Source organism: Diutina rugosa (genome assembly GCF_008704595.1).
Source record: "Diutina rugosa strain CBS 613 chromosome Unknown scaffold2_size729309, whole genome shotgun sequence".
NCBI lineage: Eukaryota > Fungi > Ascomycota > Pichiomycetes > Serinales > Debaryomycetaceae > Diutina > Diutina rugosa.
The window spans coordinates 139568-167428 of record NW_022995199.1 but is presented as its reverse complement, the minus strand read 5'-3'; the positions used below and the strand labels follow the sequence as shown (position 1 = coordinate 167428).

Genomic DNA, 27861 nt, shown 5'->3' with positions numbered 1-27861 from the left:
CATTGCCGGGTTTGGGGACGCCGGCAACGCACGGGGACCGAGACGAGGCACCCTCGTCGCCTGGGGCGGCGGCGATCGCGGCTTAGTCATCGTTTGTCGTCGATGCTAGCCGGGTCGCCATTGTCCCCGCCATAGGCCGAGGCGCCTGGGCCCCATGACGGGCTATGCACGGCGGTGAAGTCGGCATGGGGTAAATGCCGGACGACAAAACAATCGGCGGGCGTCGCTTCGACGACCCCGAGCCTGGCTGGTTATATACCCCCCCACCACCCACGCCCCCGAAGCTCGACCGCCATGATGACCCAGTACCAGCCGCGGGAGTACCCGATGCCGGAGCCACCGCGGCCGCACCCCCCCGTCGCCCGGCGCGCCTGCCTTCTGTGTCGCGAGAAGAAGATCAAGTGCGACGGCGAGCCGGTGCTGACTGTGACCTCGTGCAACGGACTTAACAAAGTCGTCCCTCAACGCACCCGTGTGTGTTCCAACTGCCAGTTCTTGGGCCACGAGTGTGTGTTTGTCCAGCTGAACCGGGGCGGGCGGCGTCGCAAACGCTCCCCCGACGCCGCTACCCCCACAAAACGCCAGGCACTCTCGCTGCACCCCGACCTCGTTCATGTGCTTGTGACGCAGCCCCACATCGGCGCCGGCGCCCCGCCGACGCAGCCGCCGCCGCCACCAACAGCACCAGGGTCGCCACCGCCGATAGTAGGCTACACCAAGCCGGTGCTGGTGCCCAGCCTCCTCCCCGCCGCCACCCCGTACTTACCGTCGATGAAGCCCGGCTACTACCACGCCACCTTCACCCCGGCGCCGGTGCTGCTGGTGCCGCTGGCGCCGCTGGCACCGCTGATCGTGTCCGACCAGCTGTACCTGGGGCTGGAGGTCGCCGACAGCCGCTACTGCCCTACCAGAGGCAGCTCGGTGTCGGAGCAGCCTAAGCTTGGCCAGCCGCTCACCAGTGCCGTCGCCACCACCATCGCGGCGGCGCTGCCGATCTCGCACCCGCCGCTGGTGTCGCCGTACGACACCGGCGCCGTCGACGACCAGCCGTGGACCGACCGGGAGTTGGCGAAATACGACTTGCCCCGGTGGTCCCAGATGGACGTCGTGCTCAAATTGTTCTATAAACACATCCACCCCAACCACATGGTGTTGCCTGACCGCAAGCTGTTCGTGCGCCGGCTATCGTTGAACGTCGACGCCGCCGTTCTCCACAGCATCATACTCAACGTGTGCTTGATCGAGGACCCGATGTTCCCCAACGTCGGCATCAAGGCCGACGAGTGCTACTGGTTCAGCTTGGTCGACAAGCACTGGGAAAACCTCAATTATCTCTCGGTGCTCTTGTGCTCGACGCTCTTGTGCAAGAGTACCTACGTGCGCTACAACCTCCCCAAGCTCAATTTCTACAATAAATTAATGTGGGGGATCATCGACCGCAACAAGTGCATGGAGATCTTCAACCTGGAGAACTACGTCAAGCTGGAGCATGTCACTAAGAGGCAGGTGTACGAGCGCGAGTTGCTTCTCCGCCTCGTGTGGCTGTTCTACATCAACAACCTAGTGCTTCTACGGCTCTCACGCGGGTTTCCCTACGATCGCTTGGGTAATATCTTGGACGACGAAGAGCTGAAACGGTTTGAGCTGACCAAACTCTACAACCAGTTGATCGTGCCGCTTTCGATCTCGGAGTTCTGGGAGTCCCAGTGGGTGCTTACTCGCCACGACCCCCGGATTAAGGAGTTGGCCCACGTCAGCGAAAATTGCTGCATGGTCCTTTGTGCCCGGGTATTGGAGAATGTGCTTGACGGCATCGTTAAGGACAATTTAGTCGATGACGAGTCCACTCAATTGGACCCCGACATCCAGCATCTGATCGACACCAAGTACATGGTGATCAACCACGAGGAGCGGCTTTTGTGCTTCCACCTGTTCATGTTCAACAACAAGCTCATCCTGCTGGCGGCGGCGCTCTTGAAGTTCCTGTACTTCATGCACGACATCATGCTGTTCAAGTTGTTTAAACGGGACTTCATCAAACAGGACGGCACCGACACCACCACCAATGCCAGCGGCGGCAACTCCCAGTTCTTGCCGCTTGTGGCCGACGTGCTGGTGACGAACATGTGTGACTTTGAGGAGTACCCCAAGATCATCTCCAATTTCACCGTTGACCAGTGGAGAAACTTCGTCAAATTGTTCATCGCTGCCTTCGATTTCAGCCAGCTCATGGACCCTTACGTCGCCGCGGGCCAGGTGGCCAGCAACGAAAGCTACGACATCACGTTTGGCCCCACCGTCATCGACGACTCCAAGTACGCCAAGTGGTACCAGAACCCCAAATTGCGCCTGAAGTCGTCCGCCGGCTGGAGCCGCTACGGCGACGCCGCCCTCGAAGTGCTGGGGATTAATCTCATCGTGCTTGCCCTGTTGGCAGTGTTGACCAAATACATTCAGATATTACCTGAACCCACTGGAGCCTTAAAAGTCCACTTAGTGGCTACTAATGAAACCAAGACGATCCCAGAGGTGCAGGCGCCTCTGTGCTTAGTCGACGATGCCAAATTGGACAACATTGAAAGCAAGATCAGATCACACCAGGACTTCATCAAGTCGCGGATCCGGTCGTCGCTGGGACCATTATACCTAAACACTCTTGCCAAACTCGACCGGATCAAAAACTACTTGGACGAGATTTTGCAGTCGATCCGCACTGAACCCAGCAACACTGGGTTGTCGGGGACGAACCCATGATACCCAACTGCCGTGACGTCAGTGGAAGGGGCAAAAAAACTGTGGCAGTCCCTTGCTTAGTTAGGCAGGCACGGTTTAGGCGGCGTTGCGTTGTGCCTGTGATCACGGCAGGCGAGCGACCGAAAGGGCAACGCCTCGTAACCTCCACGAGCCTCTACCCCTCTTTCTCTCCCCTCGATACAATTTTCGTAGTTGTCTATTGAGATAACCCATCTAATGAATGAACGATTAACCAACCCAATAATTAATTTAATCAAAAATTTAAAATTAGAAGATTGGGTTGTCAACCCCGCTTTGTAACTTCAAATGCCGAAGCACAAACCAATTGTTCACAGCGGGTTGCACCCTTCCCCCGTCGTATGGTCAATCTTGACCCGCCCCACCTGACGATGGCGCCGCACCGTTTAACCACGTGGTTCGGAATCATGGACAATATATGTACCAAGTGTACCTAGCCAGTGCCGCAACCCTCACCGTACTCCACATGGCCGGCCTCCTCTCCCGTGACGTCGACGTCGCCTCCTCCTTCAACAACTCGATCGAGTCGCTCACACGCGATGTCTACGTGAAACCGTTGCACTCCCACAACGACTACTGGAGACACGACCCCCTCATCGATGCCGTTAAAGTCGGGGCCCAGCTGATCGAAGCCGACGTGTTTGTCTTCACCGAAGGCTATACGCTTACCCAGACGCTTCCTGGCGGTAAAACGCAGGACACCAAGTTCGGCACCGACGACATCTACGTCGGCCACAACCAGGTGTTTTTGAAGCCCGAGAACACGTTGAACGCGTTGTACCTCGACAACTTGTACAATTGGCTCGAGTTCTCCAATCCTAAGTTCACGCCTAACATCACCCTTGTCGAAGCCCACGATACCAAGTACTCAATCTGGTGGAACCAGCCGGAGGAACCGGTATACCTCTGGCTCGACTTCAAGACCCAAGGGAACGACACCTACCCCAGCGTCAAGAAGTACTTCCAGCGGTTTATCGACGAGGACTACTTGGCTTACTACGACACCGAGCAGCAGAAGCACGTGCCTGGCCCCGTCATCGTCACCATCACCGGCAACTTGCCCACCGAGCTAGTGAAGGCCGACTCCAAGCGGTACTTCTACCTCGACGCCCCATTGGCCAACCTCACCCTGGACGACTGGGGCAACCTCAGTCGGGTGGCGCTGGGGCTGTTGGAACTGGTGCTTGACCAACAGAGCTACAAGAGTGCCCAGATTCTGGACTTCAGCGACGACGACAAGAAGCAATTGAAGGACGCGTTTGACAACGCCCACAGCAAGGGGCTCAAGACCCGGGTGTGGGGCGACATCACCTGGCCCAACCTGGTGCTCGACTCGCACTTGCGGGACATCTTCCTGTTGGGCGGTGACTTTTTGAATGTCGACAACTTGACCCACGCTGCCACGCTTCTTTAGATGATAATATGCGACGTAAACTTCATAAATTCTATAACCCACCGTTTTTTCTTGCCTAGATGTCCAACGCCGACGGCTTCCCCAGCACCAGGGGGCCAAAGTGTCGCTTGAGCAACTCGTACGTGTAGAAGATGAGGGCGTTGGCGGGGACGGCCCGCACCAATGTGATCCCGAGCCCCTGGTAGAAGGCGCCAATGCCTCGCTGAGCGAGCTTACGGGCCACGAAAGCGGCACCTACCCGCTGGCCGTGGAGCACCTCGTACGTCTGGATGTTCAGCTTGATCGTGTCCACGGGGAACACCAGACTGTTAAATAACGCACCGGCAACACCACCACTGATGAGCGACGCCGTCAGCGGACTCACTTGCCTCTCCTGGAGCTTAGCAGTACAGTATTCGTAACTCCCGAACCAGATAGCCGTTCCAATTACTTCTCGAGTGATGGTGGACAGAAGACCGTGCCAGAGGCCCTGGATGCCATTTTGGCGGACGATTGACCCGATCAACAGCCCGTAGCCCTCACGCTTCCCGGTCAAATTGAGCACTTGCAACTGGCACTTCACGAGCTCCACCGGTGTGAGCACAAACAGCGCCAGGAACCCGGCGAACGCCCCCAGCGCAATCTTGGTCCAGAACGGCATCGGCTGCAGTTCAAGCTCTCTCTTGACAACAAACTTGTCCAAAAACACCTCGGCGGCGTTATAGCTCAGAAACAAAATGGCATTCTCAAGACAGGCGCCGACGATGGGCGCCCTGATCCCCAGGTAGAACCCGTGGACGATGCCCTCATTGCGCCAGGTATCGGTGATCATCGACCACGTCAGAGCATCGCCCGCCGTCTGTACTCTGACTTTGATGGTGTCAAACGGGTGCTCGACGAGCTTCCCCACCATGCCGGCGACGGCGCCGAAGACGACCTCCCGCACGGGGTCCAACTCGTTGGGCATCTCTTAGTTGAAGCAAGCGATGTAGTATGGGATGGGGCGCAGCCAGTAATAGACTCTACTTGATTTGACGAAGAATTACGCGATGCGCCCTAGCTATCGAGGAAATGGGGAAGGCCTAGACACTGGCGTGAAATAGCCTATACCGATTACACCTACAAAGTATCCGTTACTGTTATCTATTATTACTGTACAAACCCGCGTACCATCCTTCTTAACGCAAGGGCATGAATCTCGACGAGGCGTTACCGGCTCTACCGTGTCTGACGGGAGTGTAGGTGATGGAGAATTCACCCAAGTAGTGGCCGACCATTTCGGGCTTGATTTCAACGGTGTTGAAAACCTTACCGTTGTAGACACCGACGACGGAGCCGATCATTTCGGGGACAATGATCATGTTTCTCAAGTGGGTCTTGACGATGGCGGGCTTTTCGTTTTCGGGGCAAGCCAACTTGGCGGCTCTCAACTTCTTGATCAAACCCATGGGCTTGGCACCGAGGCCTCTCGAGAATCTTCTTCTCACTCTGGCGCCGCAGAGTTGGGCAAATTCCTCGTTCTTCAATTCGACGAGGTCCTTAAGGTCAACACCCTTGAAGGAGAAGGTCTTGAACACTCTGTTCTTCTTAGCTATAACGAGTTAGTGACTGCCAACATTGGAACAAGGGTGCCCTTACTCAAACAGCGATTCACATCACCATCAGAGGCACTGCCGTGTATATGAGGTTACATACCTTCAACCATGACTGATGTGGAAAAGATTTTTTCACGGAAATCGATATGGTCGTCGGTGCGCGACGCCAGCGGCTGGAGGAATATCTGCCTCACGTGAGAAATCTATTTTGCACGTGACCTGACATTAAACAAGTTGACAGTGGCAACATCAAACCAACAACGATGATAGTGTATAATGATGGGGTTTCATGAAATCACATATATCAACATTTATCAACCCTTCAAACGGTGGCGTGGCTCGTTGAGGGGCCGTCACTTGCGTAGCCGTACCTGGTGGTTAGGGTTCAGCCCTGAGTTTGTCTCCAGCGCGCGCGCACCACCATCCCCTCACAAGAGGCGGGTGAAAAATTTTGACTACTTCAGAGAGGATAGTCTGCTTCCGCTTAATTCGATTATCTTACCATGAAGTACTTGGCCGCTTACTTGTTGCTCGTTCAAGGTGGTAACACCGCCCCCTCCGCCCAAGACATCTCGGGTTTGTTGGAATCTGTCGGCATTGAAGTCGAACAAGACAGACTTTCGACCTTGTTGAAGGACTTGGAAGGCAAGGACATCAACGAGTTGATTGCCGAAGGTAACACCAAGTTGGCCTCGGTCCCCTCGGGTGGTGCTGCCGCTGCCACTGGTGGTGCCGCCGCCGCCGCTGGTGGTGAAGCCGCTGCCGCCGAAGAAAAGGAAGAAGAAGCCAAGGAAGAATCCGACGACGACATGGGTTTCGGCTTGTTCGACTAAGCGTGTTTGTACTTTACCTGTATAATAAACGTAATTCGGAAACCTTTTATATTGTAGTGCCCTATTGCCTGTAGTCGATGAGCCGCTTATACTCGATAGGCGTGGGCGTGATGCGAGAGTTGCGGCTGCGAACGCCGTAATCGTCTCACTCATGATAACACTTCATGTCAGTTTCTGTACGATCTTCGTGTCCACTAACTGAATGAACTGTTTGATCTCTGGCTCGGGATCAGCGTACTCTCCCACCGTGGTGGCTCGCTCGACTTCTTCATCACTGTCGAGGGCATCATTAGATATTCCTGACAGCACTTTAGGCTTTACGATCGCGGTGATACCTCGAAGTTGTTGGTGAAGACTTCGTAATCGTTCTAGCTGGGCTCGCTTTGTCCTCATCTTGGTATAAGCCTCAATCAAATCTGCTCGGGCCTGGCCGTAAGCCCTTGAACGCGCACTACCGGTCATGGTCTTCGCTTCAGGAAGCGCCTCGATCACTTTCTGCATCTTCGCTAGCTTTTGTTCGGGAGTCAACCCCGTGGGTACTTTTGTCACCGGCGCCACCACGTAGTCCACAAGCAATTTCGACTCAGCATACGCTTTGGCAAGCTGTTCATACTCTTCACGTTTCTGATCACTTATTAATTGCACCAACATCTCGGTGAACGCCTCTCGAAACGCCTTGTCACAGTAGTTATTGACATGGGTGTATATTCGACTCAAAATCTTGTTCACTTGTGACTCCAGAAATTGGTGGTTGAGGAACTGCGGCTGAAGCTGTAGCGGAGCTCGGATCCGCTCGACCTGTTCATCAATGAACTGCTTGAGAGCAACAGGATTCAGCAACTCCATCTTAGGTGTACGCGTACATACAACGCGACAAACACGAAACCGCGAGTGCGTGATTCTGAGTCTGAACAATATAGAAAGGATGTTGGATAGACAACTTGAAACCACTACCACTTTAAAATTTCCTGCCTTTTAGAAAGAGATGATCTTAAAGGCTTGAAAGCCCTTATAACGTTTTACTAATTAATTGTCGTGTGGCGCCATTCTGTATTGAACGCTTCAAGATTGGCTTTAAGGATGAAGTCAAGCGTTCCCTCGAGATGTATGGAAATTCCCTTCAGCCAAAATCTACTAGTGTCATCGGTCTTCCGTCGAGGATTTTCATCTCCCACCAATTTAAATTGTTAAAGTCGTGACCTCGAAAGCCGACAGTTTTGGCTATACAGCGTGCGTCGTGCGATCAGCAGGAAAATGTCACTCCGCTACGATTGCATATCATCCGAATCGCGTGCGGCTTTTATAATCCATGGCACTCGATTACGATCCGTTCAACCCCCAGGTGCAGACAAGCACCCTCCTTCAAGTAGGGGTGGCACTGATATTTGGGCTTCTGGCGTTCCTATTATTTTGCGTGTTGCGGTCGAAGTACCCCAAAATCTACGTCGCTAAGTTCACGGAGTTTAACCATCGCAACCCTCATGTGATAAGGAAGGAAAGCCTCCCCAAGCTACCATCATCGTTATTTGGATGGATGCCTGTTCTCTATCGGGTATCAGAAGATCAGGTATTGGCCAACGCCGGGCTTGATGCCGCGGTGTTCCTACAGTTCTTCAAATTCGCCATCAAAACAATAGTGGTGTGTTTGGTATTTGCTTACACGATTATCTTACCGATAAGATATCACTTCACCGGCAGATTTGATGATGAGAAGGGGCTTGATAAGGAGAAGGATCCCCAGCTTCAGTATGAGCGCCTTCAGTGGCTCTATACGGTGTTCACCTACGTGATCACTCTATTGGTGCTCTACTTTCTTTTCAAGACCACCCTGAAAATCATCGACATGCGTCAAACGTATCTTGGATCGCAAGATGCCATCACCGATCGCACTGTCAAAATCCAGGGTATTCCTCCCATTCTTCGTGAAGAAGGTCAACTTAAACAGAAAGTTGAGGCATTACATATCGGCAAAGTCGATGATATTTTGATCGTGAGAGAATGGCACGACCTTAATGAGCTATTCCGTCTTCGACGCCGAATTTTGCGCCAAGCTGAAGTATACTGGGTTCAGTATCTCAAACTGTGTGGAATCAAAAGTAAAACTGATTTGCTCAGCTCTAATATTGAGGTGGAACATGGTGATAACGTGGGGATGATGTACCGTGATTTGGAAGCCGGCGAAGTGTCGACACAACTGCTGACACTGCTGCCGAGACCGCTGATTCTCGACCACATTTCAGAGATTGCTGCTCCCACTACTAGCGAAAACCGTCCCACCTTCCATAAAGGGTGGTTCGGGTTGTTTGGACCCAAAGTCGACGCGATTAACTACACTTTGGATCAACTCCGAGTGGTGGACGCTGAGATCAACAAAGCTCGTCAGAGAGAATACCCCGCGTCGCTGACAGCATTCGTCACTATGGAATCGGTGGCACAGGCTCAGCTTCTTGCTCAGGCTGTGCTTGACCCTAAGGTGAACCATCTTATTACTTCATCGGCGCCGGCGCCGCATGATATCATCTGGGACAATCTTTGTCTTACCAGAAAAGAAAGAAACATTCGTCGTACCGTTGTAACCTTTTTGATCTTTTTCGTGTCGGTAGTGATGCTGTACTTGGTGGTTTACCTTACCAAGTTCCTCAAACTCAAACTGATTCAGAAAGTGTTACCGGGACTTGCAGAAATGATCAAGGCTCACCCATGGGCTGAAATTGCCATTACCCGTATCCTTCCCCCTTATGTGTTCACCATATTCAATGTGGTAGTGCCTTACTTATTTATTTGGATCACCGAGATCCAGGGCTATGCTCTGCATTCAGATGAAGAACTTTCGTCAGTGGCCAAGAACTTCTTCTACAACTTCGTCAATTTGTTTTTGATTTTCACATTATTTGGTACGGTAAACTTGACCGACACTGGGCTCATCGCCAAAACTCTTGCCGAAAAGTTACAAGAATTACTGGTGTTTTACATTCACTTGACGATTCTCTTGGGGATCGGTTTGTTCCCGTATAAGTTATTGCTCGTCGGCAACTTATTTAATTACAGTTTGGGGTCATGGTTTGTGTGTAAGACCCCGAGGGACTACCTCAGGATGTACAACCCACCGAACTTCAATTTTGGACTCCAGCTTCCCACGCCAATTCTTGTCTTCATCATCACGATTCTTTACTCCATCATGAATCTGAAGATTTTGACGGCAGGGTTGGTATACTTCATCTGTGGTTTTTACGTTTACAAGTACCAATTGCTCTATGCTTGTATCCACCCACCTCACTCCACTGGCAAAGTGTGGATTATGATTTTTCGCCGGATCATCATTGGGCTCTTATTGTTCCAGTTGACTATGGCGGGGATGCTCGGGCTTCGTAAGGCCTACGTTGGCGCGACGCTCATTGCCCCCCTTCCGTTATACACTGTGTACTGCCTTTTCCAGTTTGAAAAGAGCTACGTGCCGCTTGTGGAGTACATTGCTCTTCGGGCCATCGACACTCCTGAAATATCGAGAGAGCAGACTGTTGACGAACGGCGGGAGCAAACGGAAAAGTACGAGTTCCCTAATCTCGTACTCCCCTTGAATGGTCCTGTGATTGCCGTTGATTACGATGAGGAGTTAGTGGTGCAGAACGACGGCCAGATAGTGAAGCAAACGAGATAATCAGTCTACAGCATTTATAGAGCAATAATAATTAGCATCATTGATAACACTCACTAATGGCTGCAAAACAGCAACGTATTTGGGGCTATTCGCGCCCCTTTAGTGTCACGAAATGACGTAAGATCTTGTCAGCAGTGAGAATGAGAGATAAGACCACTGAGGGTGTAATGCAGCATATGTCGGTTGCGTTCTCATGTAAGTCTTAAAAGTCGTTCTCAGCAACGGCAATCCATTTCTGGTGAGCGGGTGGGCTCAAACACCGAAGTCTTTCGAACAATCGTGGGGATATGCCAAGCGGCTAGGGTTTGTCCCCTTAATCTAAAGCTGGATTGGCACGTGAAACGATTATATGCAGTACGGCTCGCTCGCGACATACAAAACCAGCCGGCAAAGTTTATTTCCTCACTAGCCGCTACTAATGCCTTCCCTCCACTCTTGCCCTATTCGTTTAGGGTGAGCTAAAGTGGTGGCGGGAACACTTTTAGTGGCGCTAGAGTAAATCTGGATCGCCTCCACCCTGGTTGGACTGCTGACTCGTCAGCAGACTACAAGTTTCAAGCGGGACTATAATGTGATCAACATACTAATTGTAGAGGGTTTTTTCTGGAGTGGATGTCGAATTTATTTTTCGGGACTCACGCACCCACAATAAGATAGTGGCAAATCTGGTCAGCATACCACCACGTTAACACGACAATAACACTGGTACCACCGAACAAGTAGGCATAACCAACCGAAGAGCAACTACGGGCTCTGGCCGCTTCGGCATCTCGATGTTACCCGCCTCATCCAATAAAAAGAAATTTATTGGTCCATGCACGCACCTTGGCCCATATACACAACCAACGCCGCTCAGCGATACTCACGATCCCTCAAGCCTCCCCGGCCTCTTTCACTACACTAGCCTCGGGCCTGTCGCCACCAACAGATATTGGGGGCAATTTCTTATACAGCCCCGTTGCTACTACTTGATACCGTCGTGTGAAAGCGCCCAGCATGTTTAATACGAGGATCTTCGAAACCTCCCCAACCCTGAACGCCATCGATGGCAACCACGGCACCAGCCAGGGGCCGCCCCAACCCCAGCCTATTGACATTAATATGGGGCTGAGGGCGCTGATTTTCCAAGCCCCGGCCCGCGTCCGGCGTGAGCTGTTGGCCCATTCCCAAGGGATGGGCGGGGTGCTGTGGGGGCTGGTCACCATCGGTCTGTGGCTCAAAGATGAAGTGATGATGACCCAAGCCACCCTGCTGCACCAGCATTACCGCCGCGACCTGTTCCGCCACCACAATCATCAGATGCTGATGCTGCCGCCGACCATGGCGCTGTATTTGCCGGATTTGGAACTGGAGTACTGTAAAGACTACCTGTGTTGTGGCGAGTTACTACCGACTCTTCACGACTTATTGCGACATTACGAAGAGGCTCACATCCTGCCACTGCCGCCTCAAGAACAGCCTCACCCGATGTTGGACCCTCTGCGCCACGCTCGTAACAACTTGAACATTATGCATAATATCATGGAAACTGTGAGCACCACCGATGTCTTTTTGAACAATAACCACCAGAGCAACTACCACTTTGGCGGCAACATGAAGTCCCAGTCTCAACCGGGCAACTCTAGTCTGGTGGCGCCGACGCAATTTGCCCCGCAATTCCAGCAGCAGGTCCAACAGCAGCAGCAACAACAACTGCCGGCTCAGTCCCTGTCACAAAGCCGCCAGTCGCGGCTGCAGGGACGCCAGGGCACCCCCATGGATGATGACGACAATACGATGTACATTGACGACCCCGCCCGCCATCTCTACGTGATGGAAAATGACGAACATAAGCCGTTCAAGTGTCCGGTGATAGGGTGTGAAAAGACATACAAGAACCAAAACGGTCTCAAGTACCACCGGTTGCACGGCCACCAGGGACAGACACTTAAAGAGAACCCCGATGGTACCATCTCTATTATCGACCCCGAGTCGAACACCCCGTACTTGGACGGTGCAGGTATGGAAAAGGACAAGCCTTACCGATGCGAGGTATGTGGCAAGCGCTATAAAAACTTGAACGGGCTCAAGTATCACCGCGGGCACACCACACATTAGGCTTAGTTACGGACACACTATAGATTTTTATATGGGTGCAGGTGTACCTTGGAATAATGCATTGGATAATCTGAACCGACGGAAAAGAAAGTGCCAGCTTTCATAATCCATATCGTCGGTCAGACCCTTGCGAGAGAGAGACTAATGCCAAATATCGTTAATGACAGTTTTTTAAAGGAGTTAGATTCCCAAGGCTTATAACGGCTGTATTTACTAAGTATGTCTAGTACCTCCCTAAATAGTCTGTAATGTCTATTTTCTGTGAGGAATACTCACTAAACATTCCCCTCTCTGCAAGCATACCCTGCACTTAGTACGACTCTTATCATGTGCACACAACAACTAAGTACGGTGCCCCCCACATCTCGCCCGTGATTGCCAAGTATGTTTGGCATGAACCTCGCCATTCCCTTGGGGATAACCCGGCGTGGACTATACATAGCCACCCTTTTGGCAGCTGTGTTCCTTGTGTTGCTCCCGTTTTCCGTGATTGGGTACCATGAGTTTTATCGAGGACTTATTCCTAAGAGCTCTCCTCGAATCCCTCTTCGATTCCACAAGTCAAACTCGATGGCCGTCGATGTTACCGCAACCAAAGTCCCCGGTCACATCTTTAAGTTTGATCCGCTTTTAAGCTATAAATGGCAGATCCATTTGAATGTTGTGTGTGGGGACTCTTTACAGGGACGCGTGGTCCAATTGGACTGGCTGGTGTATCAGCTGGAAGAGGTGTATTATGAGGACACTTTCATTCTCGATTGTGACGCCAGGTCCATTCATTCAACTAAAAATCGATTTGTGCCTTTTAACCTCCGTTTTTGGGTACCTCCCGTGGTCGTCGACATCAATCGTGATGTGGATATCCTTTTGGACAAGTTCCACATGCCGGGTCACATATTGGCCAATCCTCTAGACAAATTCACCATTCAGGTTGAGCCCACTCCCGGCCTTCTCATCAACAATGAAAACTCATACTTGGATTTCCAAATCAAATTCACTGGTTTCCGCTACTACTTGCGCAGACACTACATTTTCTTTGGCCTCATAGGCATTCTTGCTTGTTGGGGTATTAATTCGCTGATCGCAGTCACCACAGCCCTTTTAGTTTTGGGTACTCTGAATGTGGAAGAGAGTGAGTACGACTTTAAGATGAAGGACAATATGCCTTTGGACATGGAAGTAGTGAAAGAGGAAGATGACTTATATTAGTTTTTCCCTCAAACTCATTCATACTACTCGACGAACTCTGAGTGAATCGATTCATTTTTTAAACCCCTTTACAATTACAAGATTTACAAAGTTCACTAATGCAAAGTCATTTAATAAAAAATATAAACCTGTGAAGGATTTAGTTGGCGTTAAGCAATTTAAGCTCATTGGAGCTATCAATGGGTAAATAGGGAATGATTTTTGAAAAGTAGTTCTTCTCGTTGAACTCGGTCGTGACCTCATCATTAAATTGATCAATTTCAACCCGAGTATTCAAAAACAGCTTGAACTCATCAATGATATGGTTGAGCTCATTGAGAGACTTGCCCAAATTCACTAGGCGAACTATATGAGGATCCCGGCTGCCAAGAGACACGGTTGATCCTTTGTAATAGCGAGAGTATTCGGCGAGTAAAGTGACGGCATCACGGTTCAGCACAGCGTCAGCATCAATAAAGTTGTCAATATCGACATCCCCCTCATCTCTCAAATAAAACCTTGTCGTTTCCAGAGTGAAGTAAATCAGGATCAAAGGAATCTTGGGACAACGAGGGAAGTTCTCGATTCCTTGGGGTACGAGGAGGTGGCCAGCAAACTTACACTGGCTGTGATTGCACTCGTTGATCAACCGACATTTTTGGCCCATCAGCTCGGTGTCCATGACAATGTCAAATTTGTAGATGGGTCTAACAATGTCTGGAGGCATGCGAGAAAATTCTGCTGGTTGCAGTTCAGCACGCGGACTCTGTTTGCGACTTCCACCAGCTTTGATTTCCAATGTGGTGATGCTTTCGTCATCGCTATCCATCGACAGCGTCGGCAGCTCAGTGAAGTTGGTATGTTGAGACCCAAACAGCATGATCAGAGGCAGAGAGCTTCTCAGTTTGATCAGGGAGTACGCAGTAGAGAGCGACGTCAACAGCACTGAGTTCCGCTTAGTAAGTTTCACCTCATTCTCAATTTGATCAAGCCCGACAAGCGATTGACTGCGGCTGTCATTCAGCATGAATTTGAACCAGCGCCCCAACAGAGTAACGAGACCTTTGGGCTTGGCATCAATCAGCTCATCTGATGAATTTGTCAGCGACAGCGGCAACAGCAGACATGTGTAGATAGCCTCGTCGAATACTTCGTAAGGATGGCTTTTGCGAAGCTCCAGGAGCGGTTTGATCGGGGTCAGAAGCGCGGGCGAGGGGACAGACGAGACTTTGGGTACTGTGGTCAAACCGCCGACCCCTCCACCAACAAGGTCGTCGAGCAAATAGTCATCCTTAGCATTCATGGGCAAAATTCCAAATTTGCGGTTGACTAATGGATGGTCAGCACAGAAGTTGAGCCCACGATGGCCATGAAGCACAGCAAAGTCATGCACAACGTTGTACAGTTTATTGATTTTGTCTTGAAGCCGTTTGGTGGTCAAGATTTGCGGCAGCAGCTGACTGTTGTTGACGCCAATCACCCGCCACACAAGCAAACGCATATAAAAAATGCGTACCGCCAGCAGCCAATGGGTCATGAACCGAACGAATACTCGATTGCTCAAAAGCCAGTTGACAAAGTTAAGCTTGTACAGCTCGTTCAAATCGATTAACCAAGCGAAATGAGGCCCAGAAGGACTACCTCGTGTCAAGGCGTCTGGGATTTGCGGCCACACGTTAAACAAAAACGAGAATGTTTTGAGTAAGGTTTGAATTTGATCAGTTTTGTCAAGCATTTGGTAGGTGCATGCAAGCCAGAATTCCCAGTCTATTAACGCTGCCAGCATAGGAATATTGTTGACAATTTGGTTGATGAATTCGTAGGTAATGTTAAGCACCACCGTCAGCTTGAGTTGGTTGTGAACACTCACCAGGGCGGCAAAGTCGGCAAGGGCTCGGTCAACAAACCGCACCAACAGCTCAGCAACTCCCAGTGCCCCTGACACCCCGACCGGTAACGTGCTCAGCGTCGCCAGCGCCGCCAGATCGGCTACCTCGGTTGAGGGGAACATTACCAGGCAATATGTTATATCTCGAATCATCCGAAACAACTTGATAACCAGGCTATAATAAACATCCAGAGGGTTGATAGAGAATTGTGGTAATGTCATGGTAGCGTTGGGATTTTGTTGCTTGGGCCGGAGGTGCGCCCTCACGGCGATATTGGTAATCAGCATGTTGATGGTGTGCACAATATGGGCATAAAGCACGGTGAACCCAGGACAGTTGCTCAATATCAGCGTCTTGGTGGCGTCAACGCCCCGCACGCGGAGCCTGTGGTCAACGATAGTCATATAATGTCGAAAGAACAGCACAAACACCAGCAGGTCTGAACTTGCCCACCGACGAACCCAATTACCTTGGGGGTCTTTGATACCCCGCACCGCCTGCTTTGGAGGCGGTACGCAGTTGATGCATTGAGCCTGTCGGTGTATAGGGTGGCTGGTGACAGGCACGCCACGGAAGTCGCTGAGGTAAGCAAGGTGTTGAGGAAAGCACACCATGGCATCGGCACTGCATTTATTGGCGTCTAATAGCAGTCTCGCCTTTTCAAACGACTCTTGCTTGACATTCAATAAGAACAAGAGGGCATTCAGCACCTGTGGCAAATGAATAAACAGGTGGGCAAAAACTTTACCCACAAACGCCGCCATCGACACCGTCACAGTTTTGATCGTGCTAAGTTTTGTAATCGACCAATGTAAAGTTGTCGTCAAGTGGGTCTTGAAGTTCTCGTAAAAGTCAGCATCGACCACATCCCAGTATGGGAGAGCCATCATGCGAGAAATCAGCTCAAGGTAGGCGTTACGATCGCTGGCAGGTATCGGATGGAGCCCGGCTCCGTATCCTTTTTTCAGTATTTCAATCATGAGATTTGCGATAAGCAGCTTCCACCATTTGATGAGCACGGCGACGATGACGCTGACCAACAGCTTATACATAGTAGGCAGATTAGTAAAGTGTCTACCCAAATCCTTATGATGACGTAAAAGTGGGAGCAACAGCGTCCGCAAAATGTTGCCTTTGAGGTGGCATCCCAGCTGGGTGTTCAACTTCTTCAGATTGAATTTGTTCAACTGGAGCTCGAGCTTTTTGAACTGCTTAAGCGTCAGCTTGATAATGTGGTCCATCTGGGGCAGGGGCAACGGCAGAATCTCGGGGTCTCGGGATTCAAGTGGCCGTGTCGATGGTGGGCTGGGGGCGCCGGCGGAGGCAACGTGCTGTTCTGACACTGGTGCCAACATCGCTGGTACGAACAACCTGGAGCTCCTCCGTTTCATCAGAGTTTTCCTCGGCAGGTTTTCAGCGTCGGGCAGCCAGACAGACGATAATCAAAGGAAGTGTCAATTAAAGCTTGGTAGCCGGTTGATATCAGTACATGCAGGACGGCATGCAACGAGGTTTTTTTTTTTAGAAAGAGGCTGGGTCAGTGATTTGTTTGGAAAACAAATAATCCGTGCGGAAGGTGAAAGTAATCACGCACTTGGAGTTCAGCGACGGTGGATACGAAAGCTTAGAGAAATGCCGGGAAGGTGTGGTACTTATTGGCCGCTGGAAGCGAAGAGCAAGCAACCGAGGGTTGTGGCGTTGAAAGCGAGGTTGGCGGTGAATGTAGGGGAGGGCGAGTGCAGCGGAGAAGGTTGAGTTTCGCCTGCGGGCGTCAAATGACGTAGCGGGCCACAGTGTGCCTGAAATGAGCCGAGAATGTGCTGCTGCAGGGTGAGTAAAATTTGTTCGATTTACGACTATGTAGCTTGCTGGGGTTAGGCGCTAGAGGATTTCTTTTCTTTCAACTTCAAAAGTAACCCGTCGTTCAAGTCCTTGAACCGTTGTCTCTCTTGTTCCGCCTTTTCCACCCGCGCCGTCAACTCGGCGATATCATTGACTAATTGCTCATTTTCGCGCTCTTTTTCGTCTAACTTTTGCTCATACTCCTCGTTAAGTTGCTGTTTTTCCTCTTCGGGTTTTGCGCCCATGGCTGAAGGATCTTGCACCGCGGCCAGACGCTGGTTGGCAGCTTCTGTCTGAGCAGCGAGTTGCGATTTCAACGACGCCACCTCCGCCTCTAACTTCGCCACGTCGTCGGCGGCCAGCGTCGCCTCGGCCACTTGCTTCTGGAGCTTCGTATTTTCGGCAGCGGCGTCGTCGATTTGTTTCTTCAACGAGGCCACGTTCTCCTGGGCAGCCTCCAACTCCTTCAACTTCTTGGCGTCGTCGCTGGCCTTCGACTCGGCAGTCTCGGCCCGAGCTTGCAAGTCGGAAATGGTTTTGGCGTCAGCAGTGTTTTTCGCCGTCAAATCCGAAACTTGCTTGGTTAACTGGGCAACCGTATCTTTGTCTGACTTTTTGTGGTCTTCAGCCTTTTGCTTGTGTTCCTCAAGCTCCTTCTTAGCCGCATCAAGCTCCTTCTTCGTGTCTTCAAGTGTCTTAACTTGCTTCTTGAGTTCGTCAAGCTCCTTCAATTGTTCCCCCTTGATATTTTCAAGTTCCTTAGCCTGGCTCTTGGTGTTCTCGAGTTCATCGTTAGTCTCCTTGAGCTTATTTTTCGTATCGGAGAGCTCCTTGTTAGCCCCCTTGGCTTCGTCCGCCTTCACCTCAAGGTCCTTAACCTGCTTCTTAAGGTCTTCAGTCTGCTTCTCGTAGTCTTCAGCTAGCTTCTTGGCGGTTTCGAGTTCCTTAGCCTGCTTTTCGATCGTCTTGGTGTGCTCCTCAGCATCCTTATATTGTGACTTGAGGTCGTCAATTTGTTGAGCGTGCTCCGACTTCACCTGGGCGAGTTCCTTGGCGTGAGCATCCTTCACTTCCTGGAGTTTGTTGGCGTGGGTCGCTTCGAGATCCTTGGCATGGCTGGCCTTAGCAGACTCAAGTTCGTCAGCATGGGCTTGCTTGGTTTCTTCGAGTTCCTTGGAGTGTTGTTGTTTGGTTTCTTCAAGTTCCTTGGAGTGCTGTTGCTTGGTATCATCGAGAACCTTGGAGTGCTGTTGCTTAGCTTCTTCGAGCTCCTTGGAGTGCTTCAGTTTAGCTTCTTCAAGAGCTTTAGTGTGAACCTCCGATGCATTCTTTTGGGCGGTGGCAAGCTCTTCTTGGACAGACAGCAATTGAGACTTGAGCAGATCGTTGTCTTCAGTGACCTTTTGCACTTGTTCCTGAGCCTCCTTCAATTGCTGCTTGGCTTGTTCGACATCTTGCTTAGCTTCGTCCACGGCCAGCTTAGCTTCGTCCGCAGCCAGCTTGGCTTGTTCGGCTTCTTGCTTAGCTTGTTCGGCTTCTTGCTTAGCTTGTTCGGCTTCTTGTTTGGCTTGTTCAGCTTGCTTCTCGGCTTCAGTCACCTCTTGCTGAGCCTTTTCCGCAGCCAGCTTCGCATCGGCTAATTCCAGCTTAGTTTGTTCCAATTGAGCAGTAGTTTCATTCAATTGGTCCTTCACCTTAGCCACGTCAGCCTTGTTCTGTTCACGAGCCAGCTCAAGGTCCTTAGTAACATCGGCCACTTGCGCCTTCGTAGTTTCCAACTCACTCTTCACCTCCGCAGCTTCAGACTCAGCCGCAGTCAACTTCAGCTTCAACTCGGTAACCTCGCCCTCGTTGCCCTTCAATTGCGATTGTAACTTCTTCACCAAAGCATCCAGCTTTTCCGCTTGTTCAACCGACAGCTGGTGCTTAGTTTGAACATCCTTCAATTGCAGCAGGACGTCATTGTGAGCGGCTTCCTTAGTCGATAACTCGTTTTGCAAGGTGGCAACAATTTGCTCCAACAGAGTATGCTTGTTTTGCCATTCCTTCAATTCATTGCTCTTAGCAGTGAACTGGGCATCCTTCTCGGCAGCAACCTTTTCCAATTGAGCCGAAAGTTGGTTTTTGAGATCTTCTTCCATGGCGTTAGTGGCGGCACGGGCGACCTCGGCGTCACGCTTCAATTGTTCGATCAAGTCATTGGCTTTGGCCAAGTCCTTTTCCAAGCTTTGCTTGAGTTCGGCAGTCTTGAGTGCAGCGGTTTCCGCCTCCTCCTTTGATCTTCTCAACTGCTCGATCTCCTGTTGATGAGCGAGAATCTTCGCCTGCAATTCCGAGTCCAGCGACTTCTTGAGGTCATCTTGTTGTTGGGTCAACTCCTCCAACTGGTTCAGCTTCGACGTGAGCTCGATTTCAAGCTTGTCGATCTTCTCCACAAGCTCTTTCTCCCGCTTCTCAAGATCCAGCTGCTTGCCGAAGGAGTGAACCGCAAGTGCAGTAAGCACAAGGTACCCCAAACCATTCAATGCGTAAAACATAGCCATTTCAACGTTGGTGGATTAGTCCAAGGTTGCCGTGGCGGATGGATGAGAATGTAAAGTTAGACGATGCCGGGTGGAAAAAATATGAGATCACCGACTCCGGACGATGCAGGCAAGCGACGCCGGTGGTTTGCTATCAGTTATATTATGAGTGGCAAACATCTACAATCACCAGAACTATCGTAGAAAATAACGGGGCGGGCTGGCGGGCAGCTATAGTTCTCAGTAGCCATCCTTGATTTCTCTGATGGAAAGGCCGGGGTACCCTAACCACCCGGCTAGACGGTAAGCGAAAAAAGTCGTGTGGGTGGTTTCCGTTCTGCGCCTTCCACAAACGTTTCAAGCGTGAATAAATATACATGTGGGTCTACCACATTCAGTTCCCATTTTATATGGTCATTAGTGATAACACTATTTTATACCGTATCTCTAGTCTTATTACTTATCTCGAAACAGAGAATCATGGTAGAGTAGTGGTCTGCCGATACCAGCTCGACAACAATGCATTTAATTATAGTTTCAACTCTAGGAGTTGTAGACTGTCTCTCCACACTCGGTGCAAGCTTGCAATTAGTCAGAAGCAACTAATTGACGAGTGAGATGCGCAAGCCGATCGCTGATCTCAACTGCGGGGGCTTGAGCTGAGAGGGGGTCTTCAGCGAGCGCCTGAAACTCTGCCGTCTTGGAATATAGCTCGTTTATGGTGGTCTTCACCTCGGCAATTGTCTGGTTAAGTCTTTCTGGAGATGGTTCGTTAGCGAGACATTCAGTGATGGCTCCGATAAACTCTTTCACCAGATTTCGTAGATGCATTGCCACTGCCAACTGCTGCTTACGAAGTCGACGTATGGTTAGCTCGCGCCGGATATCGTTGAGGACCTGCCTCATTTGATTGTCAGTGTCTGCGCGAACGGCCTCAACATTTGGCACTGTTTTGGTGCCTGTAAGCTGGGCCCAATCGATGTGATGCTGTAGCTCCTCTGGCACCAGAAATATATTGCGGTCCATGTACACTTCGAAAAGATCCATATACTTATCTATGGTCAGATTAAGCAACAGCTGAAACTGGCTGGTCCCCGACTCAATCTCATGTTTGGGGAATATCTGCTCGCCGAACTGGCTTCGCTGGCGTTCAAGAAACTTCTCGAGCGAGTTGACACACCCCACTGCAATCTCGTTAACAGCATTGTTGATAATGTCGACAAAGTATTTCGGGGTGAAGCCAAGCGCGTCACCAAGAAGTTGAAGTTCCTGCGTTCGCTCCATAGTGTTCGCTGGTGCGATCAACGGCTTTGGAAGTGAAGCGTAATCAATGTTGTGATGAAATGTCACTCACTTGGCGTGCATGCGCGACAGGAAAAATCCTGTCGCGTCTGATTCAACGAAGAACGAAGAAAATGTTCCACTAGAATTGTTCTAAAGTGAAGTGGATACAATCCCAAAAAACAATGTCTACGACATGTGTTTGAGTCCCATTGCTGGGCTACACTCTGAAATGCTCAATCCGGTAGTCACGCTCTCAAAAGATTTACGATACGGCTCGATCATTGATGTCAACGGTTGGTGCGGCTGGCGATTATTCATCCATCACGTCCGATGCTCATCATTCCCCCTGATAATCGAGCCCTTAGCTTTGCCACAACTCATTTTCGGTACTGCATTTATACGACATCGTCATTCATAATGACGTTGGTCTTCGGGCGACTGGAACTTTCCATGATATGCAAGGATATGTACCTCTCTTTGTATGGGAAACTAAGATTTGTAGTTTGATATCGCCTGAGATCGCCTGATCGAGACGAAACTCCTAGTGACTGAGCGTAAACTGATTCCCCGAGTCTCAGCTGAGATCGCCGCGTTCCCCCACTTTTGATCAGCCACTCCCCCAAATTTAGCGTTCGCACGAGCATATACCCAAGCATTTTTTCGGCGAGTTGCTGTTTTTTCCTGATAACCACTAAACCGTCACTATGGATGTTGTCCCCCATCGGAGTCGGTCTCGGAGTCGTCTGCGGAACCTGCTGCGGTCATCGTCTCGGCGCCCGCTGATGAATCGGCGCTCGCTTTCCAGTTCAAGCATCTCCAAGCTCACGGTCTCGCAAACGCAATTGGATCCGAATACCCTGGTGCCGCTGGTCGCAGCAGTGCTTGACAATTCTCTTCCCACCGACTTCCTCAAGCAGGACGTTCTCGGTCTCATCAAAACCCTCCGAATCCCTAAATGGTGGAAAAAGAACTTGACTCTTGATAATCTTGTGTTGAATCGATTGAGTGGCGCTTTAACCAATTCTATCTACAAAATCCTGTACAACGATTCATCTGTGAAGGTTCCATCGTTGTTATTGCGGGTGTATGGCAAGAACGTCGAGTCTCTTATCGATCGTGATGGCGAGCTCCGGGTACTTATGAAGCTTCTGCAAAAGAACATTGGGCCTCGACTTTTGGGTATCTTCACGAATGGTCGCTTTGAACAGTTTCTTGAGGGATTCGAACCGCTTAATAAGGAACTCATCCGTGATCATGTCATCTCACAAATGTTGGCTCGTAGAATGAAGGACTTGCATTACAAGTTTGATCTTAGTGAGTCTGACTACCCGGTGGACAAAAAAACAGATCAAGTTGTTCCCGTGTGCTGGAAGCAGATCCATAAATGGATGGATGTTTTCGAAAACGAATTCCTTCCACTTTACGGTGAGGACAATCCGGCCATCATTGATACATTTATGGGTATGAGCTTTGCTGAGTTCCGGAAATTAGTGGGGAATGTTCAAAACTGGCTCTTCAAAAATTACAATGGCTCTAAGATTAAGTCTGACATTAAATTTTGCCATAACGATACCCAATACGGTAATCTCTTATTGCAAAAGGACTTCAACCTCAAGGACGTTGCCCCTATTGCTGATGAAGCTACGGTGGTCACCACTGAACCCAAGTATGACTCCAACCTTGCGGTAATTGACTTTGAGTACCTGGGACCTAACTTTCCGGCATTCGACATTGTCAACTTTTTCCTGGAATGGATGCTGGACTACTACAACGAAAGCAAACCATATTGGATTTTTGAAGAAAACTACCCTACACAAGTAGATCAGTTTAACTTCATCAAGCTGTACATTGAATATGAGTTCAAATATCCCACCTCATCTTTCAAGACTGCCACGAAGCCGCAAACTAGTGTAGCAAGCCATGAGGATAGCCACGAAGTTGCTGCTGAACTCATACAGTATGAAGTGCAAAAACTCTACAATGAGTGTGTCTATTGGCGAAGCTCGGTGCAAATATACTGGTTTCTCTGGGGACTCATTCAGGGCGGGCCCCCTAAGAGTGTAAGCAACGGTCATTCTTCGTCTACTACAGGGATCAACACTACCTATAATTTTTCCACTACTGATGAACTACTGGCAGCATTTGATGAATGTGCCATCGAGGAGGAAGACGATGATTTCGACTATCTCAAGTACTCTCAACAAAAACTCGCATTAATTATTGGTGATGGGCAAAGTTTCGGCTTATTGCCAAAGGATTGTGTCGCAGAGAAATACCGTCCCTTAATCAAACATTTGGACACCACTTTGTTAGATATTTAGTTCTTATAGAATTTAATTTCGCATAAAATATTTATTATGATCAAGATTCGAACTTTTCACAATAGAGATGGTTGATTGATATGCTCAAAATTTTGCAAAAATATTAGAATTTCCGAGAAAGTTGATTTGTGTTGATTGAACTGCGCCACTTAAACTAAATTACCACTTACTTACTATTACAGCGACAATTACACAGCGGCACGGGACAAACGTAATGTTTACGGAACCATTCTTCAGCATGGTGTGCATGACAACCATGGTTGCACAGTAAGCAAAATGAGAACCAGTCGTTAAATTTTGTAGCGTTTTTGTTGGCTTCAACTGGTTGGTCAGGTATGGGCGTTCCTAATGTAAGCAAACATACAGAGCATCGAGGGAATGGAGCACCGCAATGCACACAATTGGCGATAGTGGGGCTCTCCAGGGTTTTCATTTGAAGCTTGTTGAATTGTTTGATTAGCGATGCCCCTGCACCACTCAGCCCACTCAGATTGCCGTTGGCTGATCCAGCAGCCAATTGACCCACAGGTTTGTTGAAGTTTTTGTTGCATCGCAAACACTGTAAATGGACCTGCTTAGGGTTGGCCTTGAGAGTTGGATGCCCGTTGTAATTTTTAGAGAGCTTTGTTCTCAAGACATCAAGTTTCGCCCGGACCAGGAATAATTGCCAACTGTTAAGTAATGTTCGATAACTGTCCATCCAATGCTTTACTCTCTCACTTATGAAGTATCTTGGACATGCAAACGCAGAAATGAGTGCTGCCGTTTGGACATCCTTTGTGCGATCCACGTAACTTTGTAACAAATCAATGCCCTTGGGGGTGACACCAGTCAAAATGAGACCTTCAAGTTCACCTCGTTTCATCACAGTGTCCGCCACTCGATTCAAGTAAACATCCAAATCCTTGTCACCGAGGAATGAGAGAGCTACTCCTAGGCGTTCACGAAGGGGAAGCAGGTGCTCATCCAAAACGTCCCACCAGTCATTGTCAGCAATGTAAGCGAAAATAGCCCGGAGATACGGATCATCAAGTTCCAGTGCCATGCGACGGCACTGGTCTTTCCACGGCAGATTCACCTTGGAATCGCTGTATGCAAGATACCCAGCAATGGCTGTCGCAATGATACGGAGTCGCTCATTTTTGGCTCGAGAGAGAATCTCAATAGCTTTATTGACATCACCATGGAAAACAGCCCATCCTGCAGCTTTTGTAGTGAAGCCTAGATTGATCAAAATGTCAAGCTTTTCTTCAAATTCCAGATTAGCCAAGTACCACCCCGATACCACCAAACAAAGCATACGTTCCGCTTTCTTTTGAGAGTTCTTGGGTATCAGAATATTTGCCGTTTTTGTACCTTTCTGTTTAACAATCAGCTGAACTGCGTTTTTGAACATTTCCATTGTCAATGGGCCACTGTCTCTGCTTGTTCGTATTTCATCTTGCATGAAACTTGGCCCGTTCCAAATACCTAACACCCCTTGAAATCCGAGATCGACACCCTCGCTGATCATAGAACCTTTATCGAGAGACCTCTTAGCCAAGTCAAGCCACTTCCAAACGTTTCGAATCAGCATTTGGCCGTCGATGATATCGATGTCTTCGAGGATTTTGATATTGTTGGAACAATCATGGAGACCATAGCCCATGAGTGCTCTGCGACGAATCACATTACAGATATCATTATACATGACCAGTTGGGGGTCAAGATTGAGGGCTGCAGATTCGTGACGTTTTGGGAATCGGGCATTGTCGAGGTCATCATCGGATTCCTCTTCATAGTCCTCAAATGATTCTTCATCATCACCCCCATTTGGACCATCGGACAGATTGGTGTACTTCTTGAGGTCATCGTTGAGTGCCAAATCGATACGACGTTCGGCATGATTAATTCCACGACGACTTTTCGAAGGCATCGAATCACTCGACGGTAAAAACAATGTATGCGTTCCCTCAGGTCCGCAATAACTAAGCTCATTGTAGGGGTTGAAATTGAACTCCTCAACACACTCTACCGCAGGCATTCGGAACACCAGCCCTGATTGTCTCATGCACACGAAGTTTGTTGAGGTAGCACAAGTCAAATCCGGCGAGTAGTCGAATGATACCACTCTTTCGTAGTCAGTCTTGACGTCCAATACAATTGATACGATCAACAGCTCTTCACTAGGCTTGAATACTTGCAGACACTGATTCTTCAAATTGTTGAGTTCGGGAGTATCTGATGTAAGCTTTTCAGCATCATCGGAATCGGGTGCGTGTGGAGGTACAGGAGGCACATGCATGTAATTCCATCTTCTTATAGTGTCACCGGAGTAGACAGTAGCGAATTCGCCCCTTCTCACCAGCGAGAATCTGAAGCAAGGTCCTTGGTTTTTGCGAGGGTTCCACTCGGGCACTAAACGTGGGAACGTCAAGAGTGGATCAACGTTTTTCTTCAGACCGGTGGCATTCAGAATTTTACGCTGATCCCAAATCGCTACCGTCCCGTCCTCACTAAAACTACCAAAGTAATGATTGTCGAATGGATCGCACGTAACGCCAAAAGCTAGCTTCAGATTGATTTGCCACGTGGGGTGTGGTTCACTTGTTCTGGTATCAATCCCGCGTATGTGTTTGGGAGATGCAACTAACAAATTCTGTTCGTCGACCCAAGTGACTGAGGTGACTGTTTCCAGCAGTAAGCACCCTTGGAGCGGGGTGTTGATGTGATCGTTATTGGAGGTTCGGGAATAATGTTCAACGTTCCATATTTGTAAAGAGTTATCCAGGCGGCCCTTCTCAAAGCCGATGGCGAGTAAGTTGTGGCGAAATGAGATCGAGTTGATGGACCTCAGCTGCTTCGCCTGGATCTTAAGCACCGAACTAGATTCGGACTTGATATCAAACACAGCCACGGTATTTTCTCCGTTACATCCAACGCCAACAATGCCGTTATATTCCCTCGAGTAGTCCAAGCACAGGATGTGATCGAATCCCAGGCGGTGGGCGACTTTGAAAATGTCATTGGTTTCAGTAGCCGCATCGGGATGCTTGGTTTGATAGAGCAGGACCTCGTCCCACACTGGAGAAACCCCTAGGAATTGTTGTTCGATGCCCTCGTCCCATTGGTGGCATCGATATATCGACATGGTGGGGTACGGCGAAGGATCGTGCGCGAGCGCGGACAAAGACAATGGGTGGTTGTCTATACAACACAAGTAACGTGTGATACAAACAATAATCAACTTTAATCAGAGGTTGAATATCAAGACAATAATAGGTTCAGTATGGAGGAATTTGGTGATCGACTGGTGTAAATGAAATTTCAGAATACTTCTTTTTTGTTTGTAATCTAATTGTCTAAATATCAACGAAGACCTAGTAGAAGATGGGGATCTTGTCCCAGTCCCAGGGGTCGTTGAATCTGAGGCCGATGTCCAACTTGGCGATTTCCTTGAGTTCGGCATCGCTGAGGTCGAAGTCGTTCACCGACAAATTTTGCGCCAATCTGTCGGGGTTGTTCGACTTGGGGATGACGGCGAGCCCTCTTTGAGTGGCCCATCTCAACAACACTTGAGCAGGAGTCTTCTTGTGAGCGTCGGCGATGCTCTTAATCTTTTCGTGGTCGAACAAGGTGGGAGTTTCCAAAGCCCGCTTGTGCTTAAGCTCCAAGAAGGATTGAGGACCAAACGACGAGTAGGCAGTGACGGCAATGTTTTGCGATTGCACGTACTCAATGAGACGGGGTTGTTGCAAATAAGGGTGGTGTTCAATTTGAAGCACGGCAGGAGGGATCTTGGCCCCTCTCAACAAGTCCAAGATGTAAGCCGCAGAGAAGTTGGAAACACCAATCGACTTGATCTTACCCTTAGCGACCAAGGCTTCCAAAGCCTTCCAGGTTTCGGCAAGAGGCACGTTTTCGTAAGCGAACTTGTTACCATCGCCACAGTAAAAGCCAGGAGGGTACTTTTCTTCCAAGGGCACGAATTTGAAGGCAATGGGGAAGTGGATCAAGAACAAGTCAACGTAGTCCAAGCCCAAGTCCGACAAGGTTCTGTCCAACGCCTTCTCAACGTTTTCCGGGGCGTGGTAATTGTTCCAGAGCTTAGAAGTGACGAAGATCTCGTCTCTCGAGGCAAGACCTTCGTCGATGGCGCGGCGGATACCTTCGCCAACTTCTTTCTCGTTGCCGTAGTCTTCGGCGCCGTCAAACAAACGGTATCCCACCTTGATGGCGTTGTACACTTGGTCGGCAGCGTTTTGCTTGTCGAGCTTCCAGCAACCGAACCCCACTTGGGGCATTTCGTGACCCGAATTGAGCTTGATGGACATGGTTGGAATAGGATAACTGAAGGATGATCCAAGTGATCGCGGATCATTTATACACCGCCGCAAATTTCGCAAAGTTACGGGGGTTATGCGAAATGACGTTGGGGCGAGTAGGCGAACTGGGAGCATTTCTGATGGTACTGAAGTCAATTGGTTG

The 27861-nt window shown here is 49.7% G+C and overlaps 15 protein-coding genes across 15 annotated transcripts; 7 read left to right on the top strand and 8 right to left on the bottom strand. All coding sequences in view use genetic code 12, as the record gives it.

Moving 5' to 3' along the window:
- Positions 1 to 771: 771 nt before the first annotated feature.
- ZCF31 (Zcf31p) lies at positions 772 to 2754 on the top strand (the record flags this gene model as incomplete). Its single annotated transcript, XM_034157733.1, has 1 exon — positions 772 to 2754. One exon carries the CDS (start codon positions 772 to 774, stop codon positions 2752 to 2754), a length of 1983 nt encoding a protein of 660 aa, XP_034010222.1.
- Positions 2755 to 3238: 484 nt separating this feature from the next.
- Positions 3239 to 4186, top strand: DIURU_004817 (uncharacterized protein; the record flags this gene model as incomplete). The annotated part of the gene is made up of 1 exon (XM_034157732.1): positions 3239 to 4186. One exon carries the CDS (start codon positions 3239 to 3241, stop codon positions 4184 to 4186), a length of 948 nt encoding a protein of 315 aa, XP_034010221.1.
- A 55-nt stretch (positions 4187 to 4241) lies between these two features.
- Positions 4242 to 5132, bottom strand: ARG11 (Arg11p; the record flags this gene model as incomplete). Its single annotated transcript, XM_034157731.1, has 1 exon — positions 4242 to 5132. The coding sequence occupies one exon, from the start codon at positions 5130 to 5132 to the stop codon at positions 4242 to 4244; it is 891 nt and encodes a 296-aa protein (XP_034010220.1).
- A 211-nt stretch (positions 5133 to 5343) lies between these two features.
- Positions 5344 to 5870, bottom strand: RPS15 (40S ribosomal protein uS19; the record flags this gene model as incomplete). Its single annotated transcript, XM_034157730.1, has 2 exons — positions 5344 to 5756; positions 5861 to 5870. 2 exons carry the CDS (start codon positions 5868 to 5870, stop codon positions 5344 to 5346), a joined length of 423 nt encoding a protein of 140 aa, XP_034010219.1.
- Positions 5871 to 6263: 393 nt separating this feature from the next.
- Positions 6264 to 6593, top strand: RPP2B (ribosomal protein P2; the record flags this gene model as incomplete). Its single annotated transcript, XM_034157729.1, has 1 exon — positions 6264 to 6593. One exon carries the CDS (start codon positions 6264 to 6266, stop codon positions 6591 to 6593), a length of 330 nt encoding a protein of 109 aa, XP_034010218.1.
- Positions 6594 to 6755: 162 nt separating this feature from the next.
- Positions 6756 to 7439, bottom strand: DIURU_004813 (uncharacterized protein; the record flags this gene model as incomplete). Its single annotated transcript, XM_034157728.1, has 1 exon — positions 6756 to 7439. The coding sequence occupies one exon, from the start codon at positions 7437 to 7439 to the stop codon at positions 6756 to 6758; it is 684 nt and encodes a 227-aa protein (XP_034010217.1).
- Positions 7440 to 7902: 463 nt separating this feature from the next.
- Positions 7903 to 10251, top strand: DIURU_004812 (uncharacterized protein; the record flags this gene model as incomplete). The annotated part of the gene is made up of 1 exon (XM_034157727.1): positions 7903 to 10251. The coding sequence occupies one exon, from the start codon at positions 7903 to 7905 to the stop codon at positions 10249 to 10251; it is 2349 nt and encodes a 782-aa protein (XP_034010216.1).
- A 1299-nt stretch (positions 10252 to 11550) lies between these two features.
- On the top strand, positions 11551 to 12348 carry SFP1 (zinc-coordinating transcription factor; the record flags this gene model as incomplete). Its single annotated transcript, XM_034157726.1, has 1 exon — positions 11551 to 12348. One exon carries the CDS (start codon positions 11551 to 11553, stop codon positions 12346 to 12348), a length of 798 nt encoding a protein of 265 aa, XP_034010215.1.
- Positions 12349 to 12732: 384 nt separating this feature from the next.
- DIURU_004810 (uncharacterized protein) lies at positions 12733 to 13557 on the top strand (the record flags this gene model as incomplete). Its single annotated transcript, XM_034157725.1, has 1 exon — positions 12733 to 13557. The coding sequence occupies one exon, from the start codon at positions 12733 to 12735 to the stop codon at positions 13555 to 13557; it is 825 nt and encodes a 274-aa protein (XP_034010214.1).
- A 139-nt stretch (positions 13558 to 13696) lies between these two features.
- Positions 13697 to 16780, bottom strand: DIURU_004809 (uncharacterized protein; the record flags this gene model as incomplete). Its single annotated transcript, XM_034157723.1, has 1 exon — positions 13697 to 16780. One exon carries the CDS (start codon positions 16778 to 16780, stop codon positions 13697 to 13699), a length of 3084 nt encoding a protein of 1027 aa, XP_034010213.1.
- Positions 16781 to 17299: 519 nt separating this feature from the next.
- USO6 (Uso6p) lies at positions 17300 to 19810 on the bottom strand (the record flags this gene model as incomplete). Its single annotated transcript, XM_034157722.1, has 1 exon — positions 17300 to 19810. One exon carries the CDS (start codon positions 19808 to 19810, stop codon positions 17300 to 17302), a length of 2511 nt encoding a protein of 836 aa, XP_034010212.1.
- A 567-nt stretch (positions 19811 to 20377) lies between these two features.
- MTW1 (MIND complex subunit) lies at positions 20378 to 21073 on the bottom strand (the record flags this gene model as incomplete). The annotated part of the gene is made up of 1 exon (XM_034157721.1): positions 20378 to 21073. One exon carries the CDS (start codon positions 21071 to 21073, stop codon positions 20378 to 20380), a length of 696 nt encoding a protein of 231 aa, XP_034010211.1.
- A 704-nt stretch (positions 21074 to 21777) lies between these two features.
- On the top strand, positions 21778 to 23394 carry DIURU_004806 (bifunctional choline kinase/ethanolamine kinase; the record flags this gene model as incomplete). Its single annotated transcript, XM_034157720.1, has 1 exon — positions 21778 to 23394. The coding sequence occupies one exon, from the start codon at positions 21778 to 21780 to the stop codon at positions 23392 to 23394; it is 1617 nt and encodes a 538-aa protein (XP_034010210.1).
- Positions 23395 to 23560: 166 nt separating this feature from the next.
- DIURU_004805 (uncharacterized protein) lies at positions 23561 to 26524 on the bottom strand (the record flags this gene model as incomplete). The annotated part of the gene is made up of 1 exon (XM_034157719.1): positions 23561 to 26524. The coding sequence occupies one exon, from the start codon at positions 26522 to 26524 to the stop codon at positions 23561 to 23563; it is 2964 nt and encodes a 987-aa protein (XP_034010209.1).
- A 229-nt stretch (positions 26525 to 26753) lies between these two features.
- Positions 26754 to 27707, bottom strand: GRE3 (trifunctional aldehyde reductase/xylose reductase/glucose 1-dehydrogenase (NADP(+)); the record flags this gene model as incomplete). The annotated part of the gene is made up of 1 exon (XM_034157718.1): positions 26754 to 27707. One exon carries the CDS (start codon positions 27705 to 27707, stop codon positions 26754 to 26756), a length of 954 nt encoding a protein of 317 aa, XP_034010208.1.
- Positions 27708 to 27861: the final 154 nt, after the last annotated feature.